This window comes from Palaemon carinicauda, chromosome 12, assembly GCF_036898095.1.
Source record: "Palaemon carinicauda isolate YSFRI2023 chromosome 12, ASM3689809v2, whole genome shotgun sequence".
Lineage (NCBI taxonomy): Eukaryota > Metazoa > Arthropoda > Malacostraca > Decapoda > Palaemonidae > Palaemon > Palaemon carinicauda.
The window spans coordinates 147570922-147597139 of NC_090736.1; the positions used below are offsets into that span (position 1 = coordinate 147570922).

Consider the following 26218-nt stretch of genomic DNA (forward strand, 5'->3'; position numbering starts at 1 on the left):
AGGTACTGGTCGAGGATACAGATACTGACTTGCACCAGTTTCGGAAGACTTCCCACTTCGATTGGTAGACTCTAAGGGTGGATGTCCTCCTTGCTCTAGCAATCGCCCTGGCTGCCTCCTTCGAAAAGCCTCTAGCTCTCGAGAGTCTTTCGATAGTCTGAAGGCAGTCAGACGAAGAGCGTGGAGGCCTTGGTGTACCTTCTTTACGTGTGGCTGACGTAGAAGGTCCACCCTTAGAGGAAGAGTTCTGGGAACGTCCACTAGCCATCGAAGTACCTCGGTGAACCATTCTCTCGCGGGCCAGAGGGGAGCAACTAACGTCAACCTTGTCCCTTTGTGAGAGGCGAACTTCTGCAGTACCTTGTTGACAATCTTGAACGGGGGGAATGCATATAGGTCTAGATGTGACCAATCTAGGAGAAAGGCATCTATATGAACTGCTGCTGGGTCCGGGATTGGTGAGCAATATATTGGGAGCCTCTTGGTCATCGAGGTTGCGAAGAGATCTATGGTAGGCTGGCCCCATGTGGCCCAAAGTCTCTTGCACACATCCTTGTGTAGGGTCCATTCTGTTGGAATGATTTGTCCCTTCCGACTGAGGCAATCTGCCATGACATTCAAGTTGCCTTGGATGAACCTCGTTACTAGTGAAATGTTTAGATCTTTTGACCAGGTGAGGAGGTCCCTTGCGATCTCTTACAACGTCATAGAGTGGGTCCCTCCTTGCTTGGAGATGTACGCCAAAGCCGTGGTGTTGTCCGAGTTCACCTCCACCACTTTGCCTTGAAGGAGAGACTTGAAGCTTTTCAAGGCCAGATGAACTGCCAGTAGCTCCTTGCAGTTGATATGCATTGTCCTTCGACTCGAGTTCCAAGTTCCCGAGCATTCCCGACCGTCTAATGTCGCGCCCCAGCCCGTGTCCGATGCGTCCGAGAAGAGAACGTGGTTGGGAGTCTGAACAGCCAGGGGCAGACCCTCTCTGAGGCTGATACTGTCCTTCCACCAAGTCAGGGAAGACTTCATCTTCTCGGAAATGGGGATCGAGACCGCTTCTAGCGTCTTGTCCTTGTTCCAGTAAACAGCTAGGTGATATTGAAGAGGACGGAGGTGTAGTCTTCCTAACGATACGAACTGTTCCAGGGATGATAGTGTCCCTATCAGACTCATCCACTGCCTGACTGAACATCGTTCCTTCTTCAGCATGTTCTGGATGCATAACAGGGCTTGACTTGTTCTGGGGGCCGACGGAAAAGCCCGAAAAGCTAGACTGTGAATCTCCATCCCTAAATACACAATAGTTTGGGATGGGACCACTTGAGACTTTTCCATATAGACCAGGAGACCCAATTCCTTGGTCAGATCTAGAGTCCACTTTAGATCCTTCAGACAGCGACGACTGGAAGAAGCTCTTAGAAGCCAGTCGTCCAAATAGAGGGAGGCTCTGATGTCCGCTAAATGAAGGAATTTGGCTACATTCCTCATCAGCCTCGTAAACACAAGAGGGGCTGTGCTTAGGCCAAAGCACAGGGCTTGAAACTGGTAGACAACCTTTTCGTAAACGAATCTCAGAAAAGGTTGGGAGTCTGGGTGGATGGGGACGTGAAAGTATGCGTCCCTTAGGTCTAAAGAGACCATCCAGTCTTCCCTTCTGACCGCTGCTAGAATGGACTTTGTGGTCTCCATGGAGAACGTCTGCTTTGTGACAAAGACATTCAGCGCACTGACGTCTAGCACCGGCCTCCACCCTCCTGTCTTCTTTGCCACTAAGAAGAGACGGTTGTAGAAGCCCGGGGTTTGATGGTCCAGGACTTTGACTACCGCTCCCTTTTCTAGTAAGAGAGACACCTCCTGTTTCAATGCTTGTCTCTTGTCTTCCTCTCTGTACCTGGGAGAGAGATCGATGGGAGACGTTGCTAGAGGGGGTTTTCGTACAAACGTGATCTTGTACCCCTCTCTGAGCAACTTCACAGATTGTGCATCTGCGCCTCTCTTCTCCCAGGTCTGCCAGAAGTTCTTGAGTCTGGCTCCCACTGCTGTCTGAAGAAGCTGGCAGTCAGACTCTGCCTTTAAAGGACTTGGTTCCTTTCTTCTTCCCACGTCTCCCTTCGGCACGAGCACCTCCTCTGCTGGAGGCTCTGCCACGAAAGGGCGGAATAAATCGGGACGCTGGAGTGTCCATCCTTGGTCTACCTGACAAGGTAGGCAAAGGGGTGGCTTTGCGGGCAGAGGACGCAACCAGGTCATGGGTGTCCTTCTGTATCAAAGAAGCAGCAATCTCCTTAATCAAGTCCTCTGGAAAAAGGCACTTAGAGAGAGGAGCAAACAGAAGTTCGGATCTTTGACAAGGTGTCACTCCAGCTGACAGGAAAGAGCAAAGGTTCTCACGCTTCTTGAGGACTCCGGATACGAACGATGCAGCAAGCTCACTAGACCCGTCACGTATGGCCTTGTCCATGCAGGACATGATGAGCAAGGAAGATTCCTTCTCAGTCGGGGAGATCTTCCTGCTCAAAGCTCCCAGACACCAGTCTAAAAAGTTGAAGACCTCGAAGGCTCTAAATATCCCTTTCAACAGATGGTCTAGGTCCGAAGGAGACCAGCATATCTTAGAGCGTCTCATGGCTAGCCTGCGGGGAGAGTCTACAAGACTTGAGAAGTCGCCCTGGGCAGAGGCAGGAACTCCCAAGCCGAGAACTTCTCCCGTGGCATACCAGACGCTCGATCTGGAAGAGAGTCTAGCAGGGGGAAACGTAAAGGCTGTCTTCCCTAGACTCTTTTTGGACTGCATCCATTCTCCTATAACTCGTAAAGCTCTCTTGGACGAGCGTGCGAGGACGAGTCTAGTAAAGGCAGGCGAGGATGACTGCGTACCTAAAGCAAACTCTGACGGAGGAGAGCGCGGAGCCACAGACACAAACTGGTCCGGAAACATCTCTTTGAACAGAGCAAGAACTTTTCTAAAGTCCAAAGAGGGTTGCGTGGACTTGGGCTCGTCAAGGTCCGAATGTGGTTCATCAACGTGTGCCGCATCGTCATCATCAGAGAGTCCATCATCCGAGTATTGAGGAGGAAGCGGCAATGGAGTAGGTATCGGCTGGTTAGCTGAGTCCGGTCGCATCTGTGCACGCGTGACTGAACCGGACGCAACGTCATGGAACTGTTGCCCAGTCTGTGAGCTGGCAACAACCATAGCAGCGCGGGGACGCACAGCGTCTACTCCAGACTGTCTAGTCTGATTTGGGCGAGCAGAGGCAACCACACTGGGTTGCGGAGGTTGACGCACCGCGTCAAAACAAAACAACTCTGACGGTTGTTGTACCTCGCGAACGTCAACGGAAGGTTCCGTGCGTCGCTGAACGTCAACATGCGGCTGGCAGGGCACACTGGAACGCATGGGTGGCGGGACTCTCTCAGCTGGAGTGCGCAAGAAGGTCGCCTCAGCGTCCACAGGACGCACAACCGAGAGTGTGGTTGGTTGTAGGCAAGAGGTTGGTGCAGCAGCAACCTTCTCCGCACGAAAGTCCTGCATCAGAGACGTTAATTGGTACTGCATGGTCTGCAGCAAAGACCACTTAGGGTCTGCAGGAGCAGGTGAGGCGACAGACGGTGTAACTGCCTGAGGCGGTACCGCTTTGCCTCTCTTAGGAGGTGAGCAGTCATCGGAAGACTGCAGCGAGTCCGAACTGACCCAGTGGCTACAACTGGGCCGTTGGACTTGCGCGGAAGGGACCGACTTGCGCTTAAGAGGTCGTGAGACCTTGGTCCATGGTTTCTTACGAGAAACCTCTTCCGCAGACGAGGAATAAATGGGCTCTCTCGTCTTTGTGTGGGTGGGGCGATCTTGGGTAGATACGCCCGAAACCACGGAGGGAACGTCTGTTCGCTGATTAAAGCCTCTCGAACCCATTGGTCGTACGACATTGCTTCTCCCCTGGACTTGGGAGCTTGCAAGAGGTCCCGGACTAGGAGGACGACAGGCACGAACAGACGAACCCTCAAGCGCAACACTATCCACAACACTATCACTCACTTTACCACTTCCCACTGCACTTTTACACTTCAGCTCCTTGACGTCCGCCATGAGCTGGTTACGGTCACTAGCCAGGGACTCAACTCTCTCACCCAGAGCTTGGATGGCACGCATCATGTCAGCCATCGAAGGTTCCTGAGTGCCAGAAGGGGGATCAGGAGCAACCACTACAGGGGAAGGAAGAGGTTGTGGGGCATGAGGAGAGGAAAAATCTACAGAACGAGATGAACTTCTCCTGACTCTATCTCTCTCTAGCCTACGTGTATATTTTTGGAATTCGATAAAATCGAATTCCGAAAGCCCAACGCATTCCTCACATCGATCTTCCAATTGATAGGTTTTATCCCGACAATTGGAACAAACGGTGTGAGGATCGATAGAGGCCTTCGGAAGACGCCTTGAACAGTCCCTAGCATTACACTTCCTGAATTTTGGGACTTGAGAAGGGTCAGCCATTTTGAATTGGTCAAAGGGGAATTCAAAAACTATCCAAAGTCATCAACAAATAATCCGATATCAAAAAAAGAATGCAAGGATTTATTGAAGAGAAAGCCTGCACAGCGAAAGCTCAAAACTAGAATAGTGTACTTCACCAAATAGTTGTGAAAACAAATCCAGTTAGCAACAGCGAATTAGTAGGTCTTGCCGGTAGCACGACAGAGAGAAAATTGAGTTCTTTGTTTACAATGAGTACTGAGTACCTGCACGACAGATGGCGCTGTTGAAGTACACCCCCTACCTGCATAGCGATCGCTGGCGGATTTTTTCCGTAGAGTTTTCTGTCAAGCAGCAGAGCTGCAGCTTATATAATCACCGGCTAAGTTAAATATTGAAAAATAAACTTATTAGGAGAAATACCATCAACCAGTATTCTTGGGACATCAGCCAAACTGGATGCAGTGTTTTATGCAAACCCAAACTATGTAAACTGGTACCTAGTGTGCAAATTTTCAATTATTTGAAGTTTAACCTCAATAACACTTTAACAAACAACGATGAAAATAAAGTTTAAATCTAGTGCTGCAGGGACATCAATTGACAAATCACAAATTACGTAGCCAAGATATGCTTTGCATGGAGGATGGAAAATAGACTGTGATGATTAGAGAACAAAACGAGAAGGAAAATGAAGTAATACACCAAAGAAATTGAAGATATAGATCAAGTCTAATGGTGCTGGTGGGCAGGCCCAGATGATCCCCCCCAAAAATTGCACTGATGAGGATTTGAACATGACAAGAATTTGGGCAGACTGTTCTTAATATTTAGCTTAACCAGATAGCCAAAATAAATATTTTAGCACTCATTCAGCTGGCTCTAGGTGGGAAGGAGTAAAGAATAGGAGTAGAATGAGTACTGAAAAATACCGTAACCCATACGAGGATAAACGGTGGCACTTACAGCCAAAGCACCAATACAAGGGATATGGTGGCCATTCAACCCAGCAGAGATGGACTCACTTCCCCTCTAACCCCGTAATGGGGAGGAGTTGACCTAAAACTTTTACAATGATGATGACTAAAAAATAAAATGGAAGCTAAGAAATACAGTGAATGTGTCCTTTTAGAAGAAAATATTACAATGAGAATATTAAGAAAATCGGAACTTCCATATTATGACAGAGAAGTATTTTATCTTTGTTGCTCTTTAAACTATCTAGGACAATCCACCGATATAGGCTCCAATATTGACAACCTACAACTGCATGCATACTTTACATACAAAAATTACCTCTTGAATATATTGGAATGCTAAGTACAGAGGTCTAATCTGGTTTGAAGTGTGAACTAGCTCTGTCAGTAATGATGAGTATACTGTGCATAGAAGGCTGTATGATCTTGTTCTAAAACCCTAGCTTCAATTTCCCATTTTAAAGTTTCCTTCATTTTTATTTCAGGAAACAACAAACTTCAGGGAAAAACCATGGTAAAAAGCAGTTGATAATCATCAATGGTACTTTTTCCTATGGGTGTTAATGCTATCATCATTATCTCCCACGCCTATTGACGCAAAGGGCTTCAGTTAGATTTCGCCAGTTGTCTCTATCTTGAGCTCTTAAATTAATATGTCTTCATTCATCATCTCCTACTTCAAGCTTCATAGTCCTTTGCCATGTAGGCTTGGGTTTTCCAACTCTTCTAGTGCATTGGGGAGCCCAGTTGAAAGTTTGGTGAACCAATCTCTCTTGGGGAGTACAAAGAGCATGCTCAAACCTCTTGGGGAGTACAAAGAGCATGCTCAAACCATCTCCATCAACCCCTCACAATGATTTCATCCACATATGGCACTCAAGTAATCTCTCTTATTGTTTCATTTCTAATCCTGTCAAGCCATTTAACTCCTAATATTCTATTGAGGGCTTTGTTCTCAAATCTACAAAATCTGTTGGATATTGTTTCATTGTCATACCAAGACTCAAGTCCATACAGTAACACCTATCTCACTGAACTGATATATAGCTTGTTTTTTACATGTAATTTCAGGCGATTTGATTTCCAAATTTTACTTAACCTAGCCATTGTCTGATTTTCTTTTTTCAATCTTTCATTAAACTCTAATCCTAAAGATCCTGTATTAGCAATCATAGTTCCTAAATATTCAAATGATTCCACCTCATTAATTCTTTTTCCTTCCAATGATATTTCATCTTCCATTGTATATTCCGTTCTCATCATCTGTCTTTCTTCTATTTATCTTCAGCCCAACCTCATGTGATATTTCATGCATTCTGGTAAGCAAGTTTTGCAAGTCCTGTGGCATTTTGCTAATAAAGACAGAACTATTAGCATACTCTTGGTCTGCTAATTTCCTGTTACCAATCCAGTCCAATCCTTCTTCGCCATCCCCAACTATTCTATGCATTACAAAATCCATGAGGAGGATAAACAACACAGGTGATAACACATTCCCTTGGAGTACTTCACTGTTCAGAGGAAATTTATTAGATAGAACTCCATAAACATTCACTTTGCACTTGCTATGCTCATGAACAGACTCAATTAAATTTACATATTTAAAAGGAACTCCATAATAATGCAGGACTCTCCACAAAACTAGCCGGTGCACAATATCAAAGGCTTTTCCATAGTCCACAAATGCCATCAAAAGTGGATTTCTATATTCTACACATTGCTGTACATGTCTTAAAATGAAAATTTGGTTAGTACAACTTCTACATTTTTGAAATCCTGCTTGTTCATCTCTCAGTTTTTTATCAATCTTTCTCACTAGTCTCTTGAGAATGAACATACTCTACACAGTATTTTCATGACAACTGACATAGTGTGATGCCTCTGCAATTATTGCAATCGGTCAGATCTTTTTTTTGCCATTTTCACCAACACTCCTAGCTCCCATTCATCAGGTTTTGCCTCTTCATGCCACATTCTACAAAATAATCTATTAAGTATTGAGTCACTTCATTTTTGGCCAAAATTATCGCAGCAGTTATTACATTGTATCCATCTCATGAGTTGTTTAATAATAACTTCAAACACACTGAATTCATTCATGGGAACATCAATGTCTTCCTCAGCTTCATGTGTTTAATATTATTCCCTTCATATCTTCTACTCATGACCTCATTAAAGTGTTCCATCCAAATGTTGCCTTTCTTCATCTTCTGTTGTCATAACAAACCCATCTCTCCTTTTGAGAATTGATGGGTATGTGCTTCTTTTTTGCCCCGGTGGAGATTTCATCAATAATCATATAGGGAATTCTCACACAATAGCTACTCCCTGAATTCATTGCTTTGTCACCCCCATCTGCTTTCCTATCTAAATACTATAGTACAGTATTTCAAATTGCCTGATTAAGATTAAAAGATTTTGGAATAATCTTTAGGAAAAGTTGTCTTGCCCTTAAAATTGAGAAACTTGATTCTTAAATGAGATATTGTAGCAGATACTGTAATGCTCATCTAATAGTGTTTTTGAATGTCCTAGGATAAGAAATTTAGATATGAAAGTGTACCAACTTTTTTTGTCATTTAATCTTCCCTGATTACAGGTGGTCATGTCAGCGCTGGAAGAACAGGGAGTTGACTCAGTTTACATTAATGTACTCTGTCACATCTATGACCATGCAACATCATTTATTCGCCTCCACAAGGACTCTGAACCATTCCAACTCAAGAGAGGTGTCAGACAAGGTGACACTAGCTCACCCAAACTGTTTACTGCCTGCCTGGAGAGAGCTTTCCAACAACTCAACTGGCAAGAAAAAGGAATAAAAATAGATGGAGAATATCTAAGTCACCTAAGATTTGCTGATGACATCATTATCATTGCTCACACCAAAGAAGAGCTTCAACATATGCTCACCGAGCTAAATGAAGCAAGCAAATCAATTGGCCTCCACTTTGAACTTCCAAAAGACCAAAGTCATGAGCAATAAATATACTGAAAATGCAGATGACATACTTGAAATTGAAAACCAACAAATTGAGGAGGTGGACCACTACATCTACCTAGGACAACGAATCTCTCTACATGACGCCTGTAAAGAGTTCGAAATAAAAAGAAGAATAACCCTCGGTTGGCAAGTGTTTGGAAGAGCCAGTACAGTGTTAAAAAATAAGAAGATTCCTATCATCTTGAAAAGGAAAGTCTATGATCAGTGTATCCTCCCCACTGTCATCTATGGGGCCGAAACTTGGAATCTAACAAAAAAGCTTTCCCTTAAATTACGAACAATGCAGAGGGCACATGAGAGAATTATGCTAAATCTAACATGGAAGGATAGAAAAACAGCTAAATGGATACGTCAAAAAACTAAAGTAATGGATATCCTTGAAACCATTAGCAAGCTCAAATGGAACTGGGCAGGGCACATTGCCAGGATGACAGACAACCGGTGGACATCACGAACAACCTTCTGGACACCCCGAGGATACACAAGAAACTGAGGAAGACAAAAAACCCGCTGGCGAGATGACTTAGACCAACATAAGCAACAGTGGCACAGAATACCTTGCAATAGAAATCTGTGGAGGAACTTGGGGAAGGCCTACATCCAACAAAGGACTTTTGAAGGCTGAAATGATGATGATGATTACAATCTGTTTTAGAGTTCCAGCCAAAGTTCTCTTGTCTTCGCAAGTAAAAAAAAAAAAGAGAGAGAGAGAGAGAGAGAGAGAGAGGAGAGAGAGAGAGAGAGAGAGAAGAGATTTTGCATGTGATTTTTTTGTGCAACACAAGTGTGAAAGGAGAGAGAGAGAGAGAGAGAGAGAGAGAGATTTTGCATGTGATTTTTTTGTGCAACACAAGTGTGAAAGGAGAGAGAGAGAGAGAGAGAGAGAGAGAGAGAGAGATATTGCATGTGATTTTTTGTGCAACACAAGTATGAAAGGCTTTCTTCATTCACATAAGCTATATAAATTCTGCACTTTAAATTAATACATAATTGCAGAAAAATTTGGCAAGCAAAACTTCTTAATCAACCTAGGATGGCACATCATGTAACCTTCAATATCAAAACAATTATTTGAAATGCGACATCAACAACCCCTTTATTATAATAAAGTTTTTTATTTCACTCCTTACCTCAATTTCATGGTACTGTTACCTTGAAGCAAGAGTTTCTCAGCCTTAAAATTAAATGATAAAACCCAATCTTCCTCTTTGCCATAACACGAATCTTCCTATAGCCCATGATCCCAGTAGTCAGAATGGTACCTGGGTCTAAGCACTATTCACAGCTTTTTTTTTTGTAGCTGATACAGGATATGAAAGGTGTTAAAAGACTGCAATTTGAGGAGTTAATGAGTGTTGTTCAGCTTACCTTAAGCCATGAGTCATTTTAACCAACAATGGTAGGTCACAAATTGTAATACTGTACAGTATACTAGAATAATTCTAAATTATCAAAATCCAATGCTAATCTATTAATTTTTATCTTGGTTTTCCTATTATTTCAATTTTTACCTTGCTTGAAAAAGCAGGTGACATTGTGATTATATTGAGTGAAAAGTTTTTAAATTCTGGAATTTTGACGTCCTCTCAGCAAAAATATTCCCAAATATTATAGCTGTAGTGAACGACACCTCGTAGTAATGGGAGAATTTGAGGAGGAAGAAGTCTAATAGGAAAGGGACCTCTGGTAGTGGATTCACTTGCCCCAGTTTTAATACCGACACCCTTTAGGGGTGAGCGAGCTGATTATATTCCTGGCCTTCCATGCAACTTTTTTCTCTGGTATATTTAGCAGTATTTATACCTTAGAAATGGTGCTTAAAGGAGCATTTCACTGGGCGACACAGGTTCCTCGCCCAGAAATAGATTTTTCCTTCGTCAAAATCCCTTTTACCATCAAGGTCATAAAGGAAAAAATTCAAAATTTTGTGGAATAAACTCCATAGTAAAATTAACGTTTTATCTCGTAATTACTTACAAATGCACATATCATCATTGGAAGCAAGGCTAAACTTTCTATCTCTCCTACTTATAAGACAGGAGGAAGTTATATTTTGTCATAAATTTGTTATATAGTTTATTTATTACAGAACCCTTTTAACATTATTACCGCTCTTTACATATTTTTCATTATTTCTCATCTTATTTAGCTTATTTGTTATTTCCCTATTTTCTCAGCCCAATGGTTGTTTTGCCTTTTGGAGCCATGGGGCTTGTTGCATCCTAGTTTTTCAACTACGGTTTTAGGTGACAAGTAATAACAATACAGTAATATGATAATGATTGCATTAACACTGATCAATCCTATCATATTTAAGTACTGTACCACCTATTCACATACTTTGTAGTAATAGTTGCTTGCAGATAGTTGGTAGGATCCTCCCACTTGACAGGTAACTGAGCACTCAATTTGACTTTAAACCTATGACAGGCAGGAAGTATAACTTCAAAGGACTTAGGTTTGTTTAGTAAGGAAAATGGAAATCACTCTAAAAATCATTAATCTATTCCTACATAATTACAAACCATCGTCCTTTAGCTGAAGACTTGGTAAGTGATGACTTCTGTCGAACTCCTACCAACCTGGGCATGAAAATTTGGCAAGGTGTTCGGCTGGTAGACAGTCGTGGAAAAACCTATATCTATGTAAAGGATATGTTGCCTGAATGTACGGTATTTTACGAGAGGAGGGGGGAGATACCTCAAAACAAAAACTGCGTGTTAAGAATATTTGCTCTATCCTGTGGCTTACCTGCTTCTAGCATCCGGTCCAAGGCATAATGGAATGACTTCTGCACCCCAAGGAAGGGAAAAAATAAAATAGAATGGCCAGTCAATCTTACCACTCACTCTAGACTTAATCTTGGACGTGATGTTTCTTGTTCCATGAAGGAGTTGAGTTAGGTTTGCTACACACTCAATTGAGCAACTACTGCTACACCAAGAGTAATGGTATCTGTTGTTACTAGACAAAGACCTGCGCCACTGACGGGATACTCCAAAGAACTAGGGTAGATCCAATATCTCTGACTTGGTGTGCTCGAATTCTGGGTGGTCCTTCCGTCTCCTTGCTTGAGGAATAAGCACTTATGATTAGCCAATGAAGTCCAAAAAATAAAATGGTCTGGTATCTCTTTTCTTATTCCTTCAGATGCTGAGAAAGAATCTGGTGCTCTGCTTGAAGTTCTGAGCTCTATTAGGAAGTGTTACAGTGTCCTTACAGGACAGAGGCAAGTCATCCTGATCTTTGCTAGTAGCTTCTTGTAGAGAAAAGATGGAGGACTCAAAGTTCTGAATGGGTTGGTCACCAACTCCTGAACCAAGGTGAGGGAGACCTTCCATAATTCAGAATGACTTCATAAGGAAAAACCATGCTGCTTGCATACTTACTTCGCAGAGGCTAAGGCTAGTAAAACACAGTCTTAAGGGTTGGATCCCTATCTGAGAAGAGACTGGGGTGTAGATCTGGCCCTTTAGATTGCAGGAGTCTTCTCGGAATCGTAGCCTAGGAATGGCCTGGGCTCGATAGGAAACCGAGTCCTGGTTTGCCTGCCTCACTTCTCTCCTGTAATCACCCTTTCTTTCTGTGGGAAAAGGGGCAGCAGTCTTTAGCACCGGAGTGTTTCTTAGGGATAGCACCTCCTCTTGTGCCACTTGCCAGGTGAAGTGGGAAGTGATGGTATCCTTCCTCTACAGGACCCAGTTGACCAACGGGTTTGCCGATTGGAGCTTCAAAATAAATCACAGCTTGGCACCTAACCAGTACAAATTCTTATTTTTCTTCTCTTATTGACATTTGCCAAGTCCTCGGTCTAAAGGCTGCTCAGGAATCACAGAGGCAAGGGTCAGTGACATTGCCCTATCAAGCAGGACAATGTCCTAGAGACTGACCATATATCCATATGATCAGTGCTCAAGCCCCTCACCATCCAAGCTAGGACCAAGGAGGGTTAGGCAATGGCTGCTGATGACTTAGCAGACAGAACTATAGGCTTCCCAAAACCCCCTTCTTTAGTTCACAAGGATGGAGAGGTTGCTACGACCACAGGAACTAACGAGTTTGAGTGGGACTCTAACCCCAGTCTGACGATCACCAGTCAGGGCCGTTACCACATCGGTCACCACAATCCTGGTGGAGTAAGTGACCACACTTATCCAGTGTTCAATTCCAGAGGCTGCTTGGAGGTTGGGCATAGAAAAAGCAGGTAAAATCTATCCAAAGCCCCCAAGCATGCTCTGCTAGCAGCAACTCAAAAGCGGACTTTGACACTTGAGGGTGCGCTTCAGTGCCGATCAATGGACGGCATCCCTCTATTAACAGAGGCTATGGCGACCTCGTAAGGTCATTATATTCATGAATAAGTGCAAGCACCTTAACTAACGTAGACTCAGTCTCAGGACTTTTATCCCCTTCAAGCTGTCAACATGTATCCAAGTAGAATGTTCTTTCTCTCGAGAGTATTTGTATACTAGACCTTCATAAGCCAAAGTGCCCCTAGCTCTCGTGCTTTCAGAGGCACTAGGTACTTAGCCTTCTCTACAAAGCGAGTGGGAGAGTGACATCAAGCAGAGATCAGGCACATCACGCAAGAGCCTGTTGATGGGTGTAGTGCTGCTTTATTGACGACTGAGCTAACACTATATGGCATCTTGGTGATCATACGAGCGCTCAGAGCGGTCATGTGAAGTTACCCGCCTCAATTCCCTATCACGTGGAAGATTTTGGGGCATGTGGAAGATCTCAGTGAGTGAGATGATCTTGCAGAGTTGGCCGGTCTCAGTATGTGGGAAGATCTTGTGCTGTGGACTGGTCTCGGCACGTACGAAGATCTCTGTGCACAGAGATATCAATCTAAAATAAAAGCAAAAGATTAAATCTGCCAGATTATGAGGTTAAAGAGTATGTCTAATTCACTGCAGCAGAAATCAATGAGTGCTCAATTTGCCCGTCGGGTAGAGGGGGCTACACTCAACCCTGCAGTAACTACTACCACCTCGATACAAAATTTAACAGCCGTCTCCAGTTCAGCTGAAATCATACTCCTATTAATGGACGATGTATTGTATTCATGCAGGAACAAACTTTCCACTGATGATGTAAGCAAAGCACAAGATTCTGCTACCTAATATGCATAAACATTATTAATAAAAATTTAAAAATAAAATAACAAAAATAAACGATTATGCTGTACCCAATTTAAAATAAATATCAACATCCATTTTAAATAACCATTATGAATCTAAAAGACTTCTTTCAGGATGGAAAAAAAAAATTGCATAGAATTTACAAGTTGTGACAGTCAAAATTCCCTAACGTTGAAATTCATAACTCCCCGAAAGATATGCTATGCTTCAGACAATATCCCCAACCATATTCAGCAGGATTACAATTAATACAGTTAAAAAGATTTTTAAGATATATTAACATTGAATTATAGGAATTCCAAATAAATCCCAACATACTGTATTACAATTTATGGCCTACCCTTGTTAGAAAAATCAGCTCGGGGCAAGCAGTACCACATTCACTAACTCCCCAGACTAGTTAGCGAGCTTAGGGGAACTTTGGAGTTATACCTTTAATATCTTATATAAACTGATAGAGAATAAATAACACTTGTAATAATGGAGTATCAAAAGAACAGTCCAGTTTTCACTTACTTGTCAACTTCATGATAGTTAAAGGGTGTTGGGAAAGGCACTTAGACCCAGATACCATCCTGACAACCAATGGCACTGGCTGTAGGAATATCTGTGCCATTGCAAATGGGGCGTTGAGGTAGAAATTTTTAATTTTAAGGCCAGGAAACTTGCTTTAAGGCAATAACACGAAAAATTTCAAGTAAATTACACTGAAATAAAGCTTTTAGTTTTTTGGCAAAACAAACAAAAGTATTTCAACCAACCTGGGCTGGCATGCAATTTAAAAAATAAAGACATTTGAAATTAAATATAAAATTTTTGTTTTCAAGGTTTAGTTCAACAAGTTTCTCATCTCATCCAAGAGGAGGGAATAGCTTCAAGTAGAGAATATATAAAAAATAAAGCTATTTAAAAGTAAAGAAATAAAAACTTCTATTATACAATACTGACCAGTCTCTTGGAAAGAAGGATAATTTAGGACTCTGGGAAATCATAAGCTTGCCAATGAGAGGAAAGAACAAACCAACAAAATAAGCAATAAAAGAATTGCTAGTCCCCAGAAAACTTAGCAAAAGCTAGAAGACTGAAAGCTGGATTGCATGAATTTAGCAAATATTACTACTATAAAGAAAAATTAAATTGGCCCAAAATGGAATGAACCTGCTACTAAGTGTATTGACATATCCACTCACCCAGAAAAAATTAACAATCATCTAATATTCTGATTCAGTGCTCATGAGTTTACTGGAAGAAAGCATGAACACCTCCATACAAGTTATTAAATACCAATTTACTATCATGAACACAACCAGAAAAATGCAATTTTAAAATCTTACGAGAAAGATAAAAAAACAGCATTAGCATTGTTACTTCTCTCTAACCTACAAGTAATCAAAATCAGGTATGTTTTCCGCAATGGATGGGATAATCATCACAAGCATAATTCAGTTATTCTAGTCTGGACAATCCATCTACAGCTGAGTTTAATGAATGAAAACATAGAACATGAATAAAAAATCAAAGTATACCAGTAATGATTGACATTAATTTCAAAGCTGTTTCCGTAGACCAAAAAGCAAAAATTATCAGCTGTCATCAATATGGTTGGAAAGCAATTTTTTAATGAAAATGGATCAGGGATTTTAAAAATAACAGGTTTTCAACACAAGAGTAATTGTCCCACACAAATGTATAAACCATAATTAGCCCTCATTTTGAGTTTTGAACGTTTACATACAGAATAGTCCTTTGCCTACCAGACAAATGCAGAGAGAAACTCCCACGCTAACACCACCTGGAATCCAGGCTAAGACCCAACCAACCTCTTCACAATTAGAGTAGTCTAGACACAAAATGCATCTTTGGTAACAATGTCTATGACTTGATACCATTAAAATGTGTTGAGGCCATAACGAATCATTAAATTTACAGATAAAAAGATACTTATCTTTAATGGAAAGGCATAAACAGGAACTCATTAAGAATGATGTATTTGTAAGAAAAAACTTTTCTTCATAAAAAAAATGGTTTCAATACTTCATGCATCAATCTTAATTAGCCTGAACATTAATTCATGTAGAAAGATAAGGCTCTTAGTGCTACCAATGTTGAGTAGCCCAAAGTTCATCAGAGAGCAACCTATCCATTGAAGTCTGGGAACATGGCCTTCATATCTAGAAGCTGATTTGCTGCTTGGTATCTTTTTGTATCCTTCTGTGTCTAGTAATTGCTGCCAATTGATCCAGAGGGTACAAATTATTCTAGATTTATTCCAGCTACAACTAGATAGTGGAATAATCTTACTTATATAGTGGTTGCATTGGCGTAACTTCAGAAGTTCAAACTTGTTGCAAATGCTTTTCTCTTGAACAGGTCGACTAAGTCCCATTTCACAGTTTACATTTCAATATTGTTACTCATCTTAATTTTATATTATTTTTACCATTATTTCTCTAAATCCTTTTCACATTCGGCCACTTTCCATGTTGGAGCACTTGGGCTTGTAGCACCTTGAAATTCTAACTAGGGTTACAGCTTGGCTTGTAATAAAAAAATAATAATAAACACTCAAACTTTTCAAAGGAGGAAAGACCAAAGGAACTTCCACCGAGACGAATGGAATGTATGGAATATGGCCATATGGACTTGTTCTGAATCTTGGTTGTTCAGTCAGAAATCATGATGAAAGGTAACCAGAGTCCTGCAACCACCAAAGACCAGCAAGACTCTCCTCCGAGGATAAGACTGAGCGAGCATATGGAAATAACATCACAGACCATGATTTTGGCAGTTGCAATTCAATGATATGAGATGATCAATCACACACTGCCACAACTTGCCAAAGGAATTCAGTGCTAAAACTGTTGGATCATAGAGAGCTTCCTCCTGCTCTTATCGTCTAAAACTCGAACAAAAGCCTCGGATGTGGAGATAACTGCCCTTCAGTATACATCGGCTTTTGATGAAGAAACCAGATCTGATTTTTCCCAGAAGAGATGGAGTCTTAAATCTTAATACCATTAATATTATAAGAACTACACACTGGCATAGTTCTCTGGACATTACCAACTAGTTGTCCAGCTAAATTGATGTGTTTAAGTGGCCACATTAACCTCACCTCAGTATATACACTACACATAGCCTGTTGTTGTTGCTGTATGTTCCAAAGTCCACAGGTTTCAATGAGAGTGAAAGCTTTGTCTCCAGAAAAAGAAGTCAGTAACTGACTTAATGGCCTCTTGCACTTAAGGCTCTGTTCTGATCTACTACAGCTTTTGGAGACAAGCCAACTGGTTGAAGAACTGACTGAGGATGATGACAAATATTATTTGATTCTAAACCCCTCACCAGGTGACTTCACCATAGACTGTCCTCCCATTTCAGTTTCAAGGGTGACTGGCATCTCATTACCTAAGTATTCTTGGATGTATAAGGATATGTACTCCTAAAAAGAGTAATTGGCTTTTTTGGCCTGAATTTCTGGTGAGCACAAAATACTAATCATCAGGTTCTCCTCTCAAGTGAAGGACTTCATGTAAGAAGGGACCATGTTAGCGACAAATAATTGTCCCGGGTGCAATCGACATAAGTTTCTTTGAGACCTCCTTCTACACACAGGAGAAAAGTCTACCAAAATCATACTTTTATACTTAAATACTAAGCATGACTGTGAAAGAGGGCTGGCATACAGATAAGGATGGGCACTTACGCGAAATAATAGAACATATTTTATTTGAAAATAAAAAGTTACTGAGCAAACAAGCTGAAGAAATTCTGCATAAAGCTGTGAATAGCTGTATAGATTCAGAAAGTGTAGAAGGCTTGAGGATCTTACCTAAGTGTTTAGGTAGTGCATGTATAGACATATTTTTTTACTGAACAAAAGACTACCATGTCACAAGACATCCGAGACTGCAAATGTGGACTAATTATGACTGATGGGGTTGTGAGAAAATTACATGACATGGTATGTTATAATAAAGTACACAGTATTCTGGAAAACAAAAATTTCTCAGGGATTTGACTGAAATTTAAATCGTGGAAAATGTTTTAAACTTGAAATTTGTACTTGATTCTCTAGATGGGGGAATAGATTATGAGAGGTGGTCTGAGACCATCTGTCCAATGCTTTTAACAAAAATAGAAGCTTAAATTAATGGCAAATCATAAAAGATAACAGCAAATGTTCTAAGCATTTCAAAGTTAATTCCCTCACCTAAACACCATGACAATGCCTGCACACCAACACGAGTTGTTTAATATTTACTGACACAATCTAAATGGTGAAAAGGTCTACAGTTCATTATTTTAGATGTGTTAATCTATTTGTTTATTTTTATAGTTTACAATGAAAATATTCTACGAAGGTGCTCTCCAACCCTTTCATATTTCTTCTCAAAAGCCTACTAACATGGTGCAGTGGTGGTTCAACACAAAATTCAATCAAATATATCTATTCTTATTTAGACTTCCATTTCACTAAACCCAAGTCAAAGGAAAAAAAAATACTACATTCAGCACCCATAAACAGCAAAATGAACTCACATTAAAATGTGTTTTATAGATAACAAATAGCATTAGCATTTTGAATGTATATACTTCAAAACTTTACCTTATTAAATTTAGCTTTGGTACTATTAACCTATTTACTGCACTCCATTCTCTAGACTAATCCCTTCAAGTACTGAGGGATAACCAATTCATGAGCCATGCACCACTGTCCTTATCATATCTAACACTTCTTACCATAACTAACACAAGTGTAAAAGTTATCTTTAAAGACCAAATATTTGAAACCATAAAACAGCATTAGTGATGCAGTAAGTTTGCATTAGCTTACCAAGAGCAAATAATACTGCTAGATTATGTAGCGATAAAATACAGTAAAGACAAAAAAAAAGGCCTAAGCTTGCTGAGGCTATACATATAGGTACATGCAATTTGAGTAATACTTACTCAGGTGAAGCTTGGGGATTACCTCTACCTTCCGACGAAATACTGAAAGGATGAAGATACCTTACTTCCATGAAAAATCTTGGGTACTACAAATAGGATTGGGTAAGGTTTAATGGCGGACAGACTGGAAGAAATGTTGGAGGATGGATCAAATGCACGGACACATACATACAAAGAGAGAGAGAGAGAGAGAGAGAGAGAGAGAGAGTTGAAATGAATAGAATATAAAAATTAGGCCTTACGCCAAGCACTGGAGAGAGAGAGAGAGAGAGAGAGAGAGAGAGAATTGAAATGAATAGAATATAAAAATAAGGCCTTACGCCAAGCACTGGAGAGAGAGAGAGAGAGAGAGAGAGAGAGAGAGTGTGTGTGTGTGTGTGTGTTTTGAAATGGAATGTTTACCCTAACCTCCACTTAAATGTATTTGCTAATACTGTATTTCAGTTTCAGATTTCCAGGTTTCTAAACCTTGCTGAGGAACTTCTGATAACTACCAAGAACTCTTTTTACTATTACCGTTTAACATTGGGCACACACATGCTGGGTACTTGTGTCTTCAAAAAGGTCAAGAATTTTCAATGTTATACATTTTACTTTATGTGACCTGTAAACAATATTTTCTTCTCTATATTCTCCATCAATCTCTCCTCATCTTCCTTAATGGCAGCTTTTTTTTTCCCTATTGGGGCCCCTGGGCTTATAGCATCTTGCTTTTCCAACTAGGGTTGTAGCTTGGATAGTAATAATAATAATAATAACAATTCTGATCACCATAGTTAATCTCTATTAGACAAAACTATTCACTCATACTATTGAAGTTATGAGCACAACCAGAAATTATTAAGTGAACTTTGCCCTTTATGAGGTTAGACACGTTCTCTCCAACCCCTCTTTCTTGTTCTATTTCTTTCTGAGCTCTTATTAATTCTTGGTTATCATCTAACTCCCTTTCGTGATTTCCTGCTCCCTACTAGAAGTCTTCAACTTTCTACTACTGTTCTTTTGACCAACTGCTTCTTATTAGTTGTGCAAACCATCTGAATTTGTGAGATATTTCCACCATATTACTTAATTTTTTACACTTCAACCACATGTACCTTTATAGTTCTTCTATATTTTGTTATAAATTATCTCGAACCATCAAAATATTCCACAAAATTTTAATAAACTACAATCAAGTCTTTTTATTAACTATCAAAAGGTTTCATTACTTCAAAAGAGACCAATTTTATTTTATGAATTTAATTAATCTGTTCATATATAATCAAGTGATCCTTCACCCCCAACTACCTAATGTTTCACTGGTTTTATATTTGAAGCATTCAGAAGGCTCATTTCAAGTATGAATACATTCTAATATAAGGTAGTAGAGTATTGTTAAAACTGTTTCCTCATATCAACTTCTTATATATCTCTGATGCCTTACATAAACATGACTAATTAGTAGAAATCAATAGAATATTCTTGAGATCATTCTTTAAGTACAGTGTTTACAGCCCCATATTAGTTGGTTTGATTATTTTTATAATTATCATTATTTCCAACAATTTTCTTTCTGATTTAGTCTCTGTACCACACTTTTGAGGTCCTTCACAATACTATGCAACCCTTACAAATTTCTAATCATCTATCAACGAAATTAACAGAGATTTTGAAAATACTAAATCTAAAGTCATTTCAATGACTTTGACTGATAAATAACCTCCATTCTTTTTCTATTATATTTATGAGGCTTTTCACCTATTGATAAGATTTGCACACACAACCTAAAATATCGTCGAGGAATACTAACGTCACTTTTTGAGCTCTAAACCGGATTTGAACGGAAGTTATTCACTAAACTCAATTCTCTTCAGGGTATACTCTGCCTTTTGTCATTCAAAGCTGTAAATACAGAATAAAACTTATGTACTCAGGAATTGTGCACTCTCTTCATTTTGACACTCATTTTCTTAACTTCCAATGGAAAAACTTGTGTGAGAGAGAGAGAGAGAGAGAGAGAGAGAGAGAGAATATCACACAAAAACACCTCTTTTATTCTTATGTGGAAAAACTAATATACAATGCATTGCCTTTCCCCTTCCTGCTTTACATAATAAATTCAATTACTACAATCATTTCCCAAAATAAAGTGCATTTAGTACTTTACCAGAAATAATCATATCTAAAAACAATCAAATCATATATTTACCAGGGTAAAAGAATCCCCAAAAGACTAGTGTATTTTTTCATACAGGTGTTTATTACCAGAATGAGAGGTAATGATACACTGATTTGCATTAAACCATAACCAGAATACTGTACCCTAGATTCCTTCATATTTACAGAGTATAAGATAGCCATCAAAGTCTGACTGGATAAGAAAAGATTGGTTAGTTCTCTCCTGTGAGGTAGGGACTACTGTATATGGTTATTATGATCTGTATCCCCATCTTTTTTAACTACTGTATGTAGTAGTTTGTTTTCTTTTTCCCTCCCATTTTCCTCTTTTCCACAATCATGTCCTCTTTTCAGGAAGATTGAGATGATACAATGTTATGGGTGACCTCCTTCCTCTTTCCCTATTTTTGCAACTCTAGCGCTTATTGCCTTGGACCAGGTAGTGTTTGCCAAAGAATAGACTATGGATGTTTAAATATTGTCAAAACACACCAGAAAGTTTCCTGTGCTTGTGTCAGTCAGGATAAGAGAGTAATGCAAAAGTCATCATCACCTTCTACGCCTATTGACGCTATGGACCTCAGTTGAGATTTTGCCAGTTGTCTCTATCTTGAGCTTTTAATTCAATACTTCACCACTCATCATCCACTTCACTTTTCAAAGTCCTCAGCCATGTAGGACTGGGTCTTCCAACTCTTCTAGTGCCTTGTCGAGCTCAGCTGAACGTTTGGTGAACTAATCTCTCTTGGGGAGTGCGAAGAGCATGCTCAAACCATCTCCATCTATATCTCATGATGATCTCACCCAAATATGGCACTCGAGTAATCTCTCTTATACTAGTCTTACAACTATATATGTAAAGAAGGATGCACAGGTGATGAATATTACTTACACAGACCCTCAGTACTGTGTGTCATATTTGCCAGTATAATAAAGCTTTTACAATAGGTGAAGAAACAGTATCTTTGTGCTATGGTATACAGTATTTACATTGTTAGAAGTTCATTGGATTGACAATTAGTGATATTGTAGATTAGAGGAACATTGCCTAGTTTCCCTCCCTGTGGTGCCTTTCTTTCATTGGCCGTCTTTCGGAACATTTTGTAAAAGTGTGGGGCTTTCTATTATTCTAGTTCTATAATCTCTCTATGATGAATATCATCTGGCCCTGGTGCTTTAGACTTACTGAGTCCTTTTATTTTCTTTTTGACATCATCCAGAGTAAAGGTGATACTATTTAATGGTTGTGGTCCTTCATATTTGATAGATGGTTCAGGAAGGGGTCGTTGATTCTTCTCTAGTGAATACAGTTGTGAAATATGCATTGATCAGTTCAGCTTTTTCCAAATCATTTGTTGTAAGATTACCCTCCGAGTCTCTTAATGGGCTAAAGTTGTTTTTTAATGGTTTTTACTGTTTACATATACAAAAAATTCTTTTGTGTTTTTTTTTACTAGCTAAAGCCACTCTTTTCTCTTCATTTCTTTCTAACTAGTATAATTACTTTTCGGCTTAACTTCTTGTGCTCGCAAATTTCATGAATTAAAGGCTGTGGACCCATTAATTAATGATTCCTGTCTCTACTTCTTATTGCATTGGCTATTTCTCTGTTGAACCACTCAGGTTGTGGAGTTCCATTTGGTAAAATTTTCTGTGGTATATATTTAGCCCTTTTTTCTTAATATATTTCTACACAGGAGTCCCGTTGTTGTTCTATGTTCCGTTTCATTGTATTCAAAATTCTTGGTACATCCCTTCAGTTTTATCCAATTACTATGTCTGTAGTCTAGCTTTTATATAATTTTCCTTTCTTTTAGATGAGGAATATTTACCAGAAACCTAATTATTTTGTGGTCACTTTTGCCAATATTTTTGCCTACTGAAACACTGAATACTAAGTTTTCTTCTGTTGTTAGCACAATATCTAGTATGTTGTTTCCCCTGGTTAGTTTATCGACCCACTGATGGGGAATTCATTGTTGACAAATTCTGGTAGCCTATGTCCCTCTGTGTTTGATGTCAAATCCATAGTGTCCCAGTTTACTGCTGCATTGAAGTCTCCCATTAGGACTGCTTTCTTATTATCAACTTCTTGTCCAAGATGTCTGTACAGCTCTTCATGTTGTTCTTGTGTTTGATGTGGTGGTTTGTATATCACTAGTACGGACATGATTTTTCCTAAGGTGTTAACATTTGCCCCTGTCACTTCCCCTTTATTGATAAAGCTGTTAACATTTGCACCTGTCACTTCCCCTTTATTGATGAAGCTTTATCTCTGAGAAAATCCTTCGTTATATATGAGAGAGAGAGAGAGAGAGAGAGAGAGAGAGAGAGAGAGAGAGAGAGAGAGAGAGAGAGAGAATTGGCTCTAACCAACTGAAGCTGTGACCTTTGAAAAAGTACCTAAAGAAACAAGATGATGAGGTTGTCTTGCTCTGGAAAGAGAGAAGCTACAAGTGTGTTGGGTAAAGACATAAGAAGCCCTGCTTGTAGAAATTTCTTCAGCCCTTGGCTACACAGTACAGTATGTAGCAGGTCAAGTGTTGCATATAGAATATGTTTTTCTATATGGGCTAAGAAATATATTCACAAAGTAAACTATGGATAATATCTTATTCAAAACTTAATCTAAATACTTAAAAATATACACTTTATTAACGAAACGCATACGCTACATATTATAATTAGGAACTACTGTACTTTGTTTTTCTACATTTGAAGCACTAATAGCAGACTTGAGATGCAATGACTGGTTTTCAAAAATCTGGCTGAAAGTATTTTAGCAGATTCATATAAAAATTCAATAATTTAAAAATACAGGATTTGAAAATATATAATTTTTATAAATGACTAATTTGTTTTATTGTTGTATTACATTTGCAATTTGAACAAGTAAATACACACTAGTACATGGATATCATAGTGTGTACGATATCTCTGTAAACTTTTCTAATAGCACAAATTCTTTTTGTACTTTACAAAAACCATAACTTACCAAAGCATTATTTGACACGAAAGTCCGCAATTAAAAGTAGTACAATTATATTGTGCCGTACAATTATTTTTGGGAATCTTTCCTGTTTCCTGTAATTATGGTAACTTTATTTTCAGTACTAAATGGTTGAAAATTTCTATTAATACTTATAAATAAAAATAAGCCCATTCATCAAATGCTTAGTCCAATATGTTTCACTAATAACTGAAAATTCAGAAAACCACCTCATTCTCTGACCCATTCTATGAAAAACAATATAGAGTTGTCCAACCTACATATACAGTACCTTACTTATGTGAAGAATATAATTATGCAATACGTTATCCCAAGATTTATTTCTGGCAAAGCACTCAATGTACAAATAACGATAATTTTCCTAGAAATCAATTGGTAGTCACAGTAAAACAAGAAGATGGACAGAACTGCCACTGTATGCCTGCACAGCTTTACAGAATAAAAAAACAGGAAAAATACACTATCAAAAGGTGGAGGGATGGTTAAATCAGGCTGGATACAACCACATACAATGCAAGGGCAAAATTAAACTTAAGAAATAAGAATAGCATTACAAGAGAAATATAACGCAAGATAAACAGTTGAAAGTAATTAAAACAATATAAGGCATTACTCAAAAGACTGAAAGGGAGTGAGAGCCAGAAACCATTAGTTACGGATGCAAAACTATTAAAATACAGTGAGCAAATTATTTTGACAAAGGAACCTTCAGGAGGATGGTGAGTAACCCTAATAAACTGCAACAATAGGTAGAACTTCAAATAGGCTGTCAAGAGGCAATGTTGAAAGAGAGGGAAGAGAAAATAATCTTTGTTGTTCATGCTAACTCATCTACTGACACACTTACTTGACTGACAGTGAAAAATCTCCAGGTGAGCTTTCACTGACTCTGATAAGGAATGCACCTTCGTGTTTATTTGATAAAAGTTTTTCAGCATCTGCGCGTGTTATTCTTCCATAATACCATCTGCGAGAGAAAACCAGTTTAATCAGTCAATTACATGAAATTATAAAGTAAATATTTCTCGGTACCTTGAATATTCCATTCATCAACAGTTTTATACGCAAGATGTTTATAGCCCACAAGTAAAAGGAGGACCTTCGAGATAAAAGCCACATTGCATCAAACCAAGGATATAAAGATGGTCTGAATAGCTACCTAAAATTGACTTGAAGGCTGGAACCACATTAGGATAAATGCTTCACAGGAACCAATAACATTAAAACACTCGGAAGAGACTTTTCAAGTTCCATAACTTCCACAACAAGACATCTAATATTAAGTTTTTAAAGCAAAATTTATCATTGAAGACAAAAAGTAACAAAATAAGAATTCTCCTGATTGCTGTAATTTGTATTTTTCTTACCTATACAAACCTGGGTATCTTAATAGCCATATGATTTCAGCGAAGGTGAAACAATCCTTGAAATTAGACGAGGTAGTTATAACTAACGATGGGTAGCATAGAAAGCCCCGCCCATCTGTCAGTCAGTAAGACTAGCACTTTGAACCTTAGGTAAGAGACTTGTGGGGCATTTGAGGCAGATGTGTAAATTAGAGGACTTGGGTTTGTATGGTTTGGAATAATATAAATTGTATTATCTGTGTGTGTTCCTACACAAATACAAACCATCATCTTTAAGAAAGAAACTCATCCTTAGGAGGGAGTTAGTCCCAATAAAAAAAAATATTCTGGGTAGTTCAACTTCCCAGGAATTGTTTGACCACCTGGTCCTGTACAGGACGCTAACCTTTTAACGATGTGCATATAAAGATGCAACAGGTGTTAGGTTAGGCCCATACCAAGAATAAATGGTACTTAGTTACAGGAGAACTTACACTGTATTTTCGTACGAGATAAATTGTCCAAAAGTATCCGTGACTACAGTATTATAATAAAATGGTTTAAATACGTTCTATCCATCCTCCCCCTTTCTGGTAGGATGGGAGAGATACCTCTTGACAAATCCTATATGAAAAGAAATGTTCCTTGGTTATGATGCTTACCTGCATTTGACGGACGGTTCAGTTCATAGAGATCACGACTCCCCACGAGACAAGGAAGAAAGAATAGAAGATATCCAGTCACTATCTTCTATTCTTGGCTTATGTCAAATCCACAATCTGAGATACTCATCCAGTTGAGCAGCCACCACATGACCCCGGGTAAGGGGATCCAAGGACATTCTGTATAGGTATACTCCTGTAGGTAGTGGGAGGTAAAGGTTGTCTGTCATTTCTAGACTCCTGTCTTCAATACCCAAACCACTAACAGGTTCTTCCAGAATGCTAGGTACTAGAGTGGAGACGATATCCCTGAATTTGTGTGCCCTGGCCCAGGAAGAACCTTCAAGCCCCTTGCTGGATGAAAGATAGGCATATCTGATGGTTTCACAAAGCTAGAACGATAGGGGTTATTAAATATATTTTTCCTGATCCTGTCAGTGCCAATGAAGAGTCTTTAGTGCTCCAGCCTGGAGCAGTGAACCCTCTCAGGATTGTGC

General features: G+C 39.4%; 1 protein-coding gene across 2 annotated transcripts in view; it reads right to left on the minus strand.

Annotated features, from left to right (window-relative positions):
* drk (growth factor receptor-bound protein 2 drk) overlaps window positions 1–26218 on the minus strand; it is an 80978-nt gene that overhangs the window by 14074 nt on the left and 40686 nt on the right. The window contains exons 4-5 of one of the 2 annotated variants that reach the window (XM_068384592.1): window positions 24561–24680; window positions 18544–18585 (exon numbers count right to left, since the gene is read on the minus strand). In XM_068384592.1, the coding sequence (XP_068240693.1) occupies window positions 18544–18585; window positions 24561–24680 (162 nt within the window). The remainder of the gene's footprint in view (window positions 1–18543; window positions 18586–24560; window positions 24681–26218) is intronic. The other variant, XM_068384593.1, reaches the window with a different exon arrangement.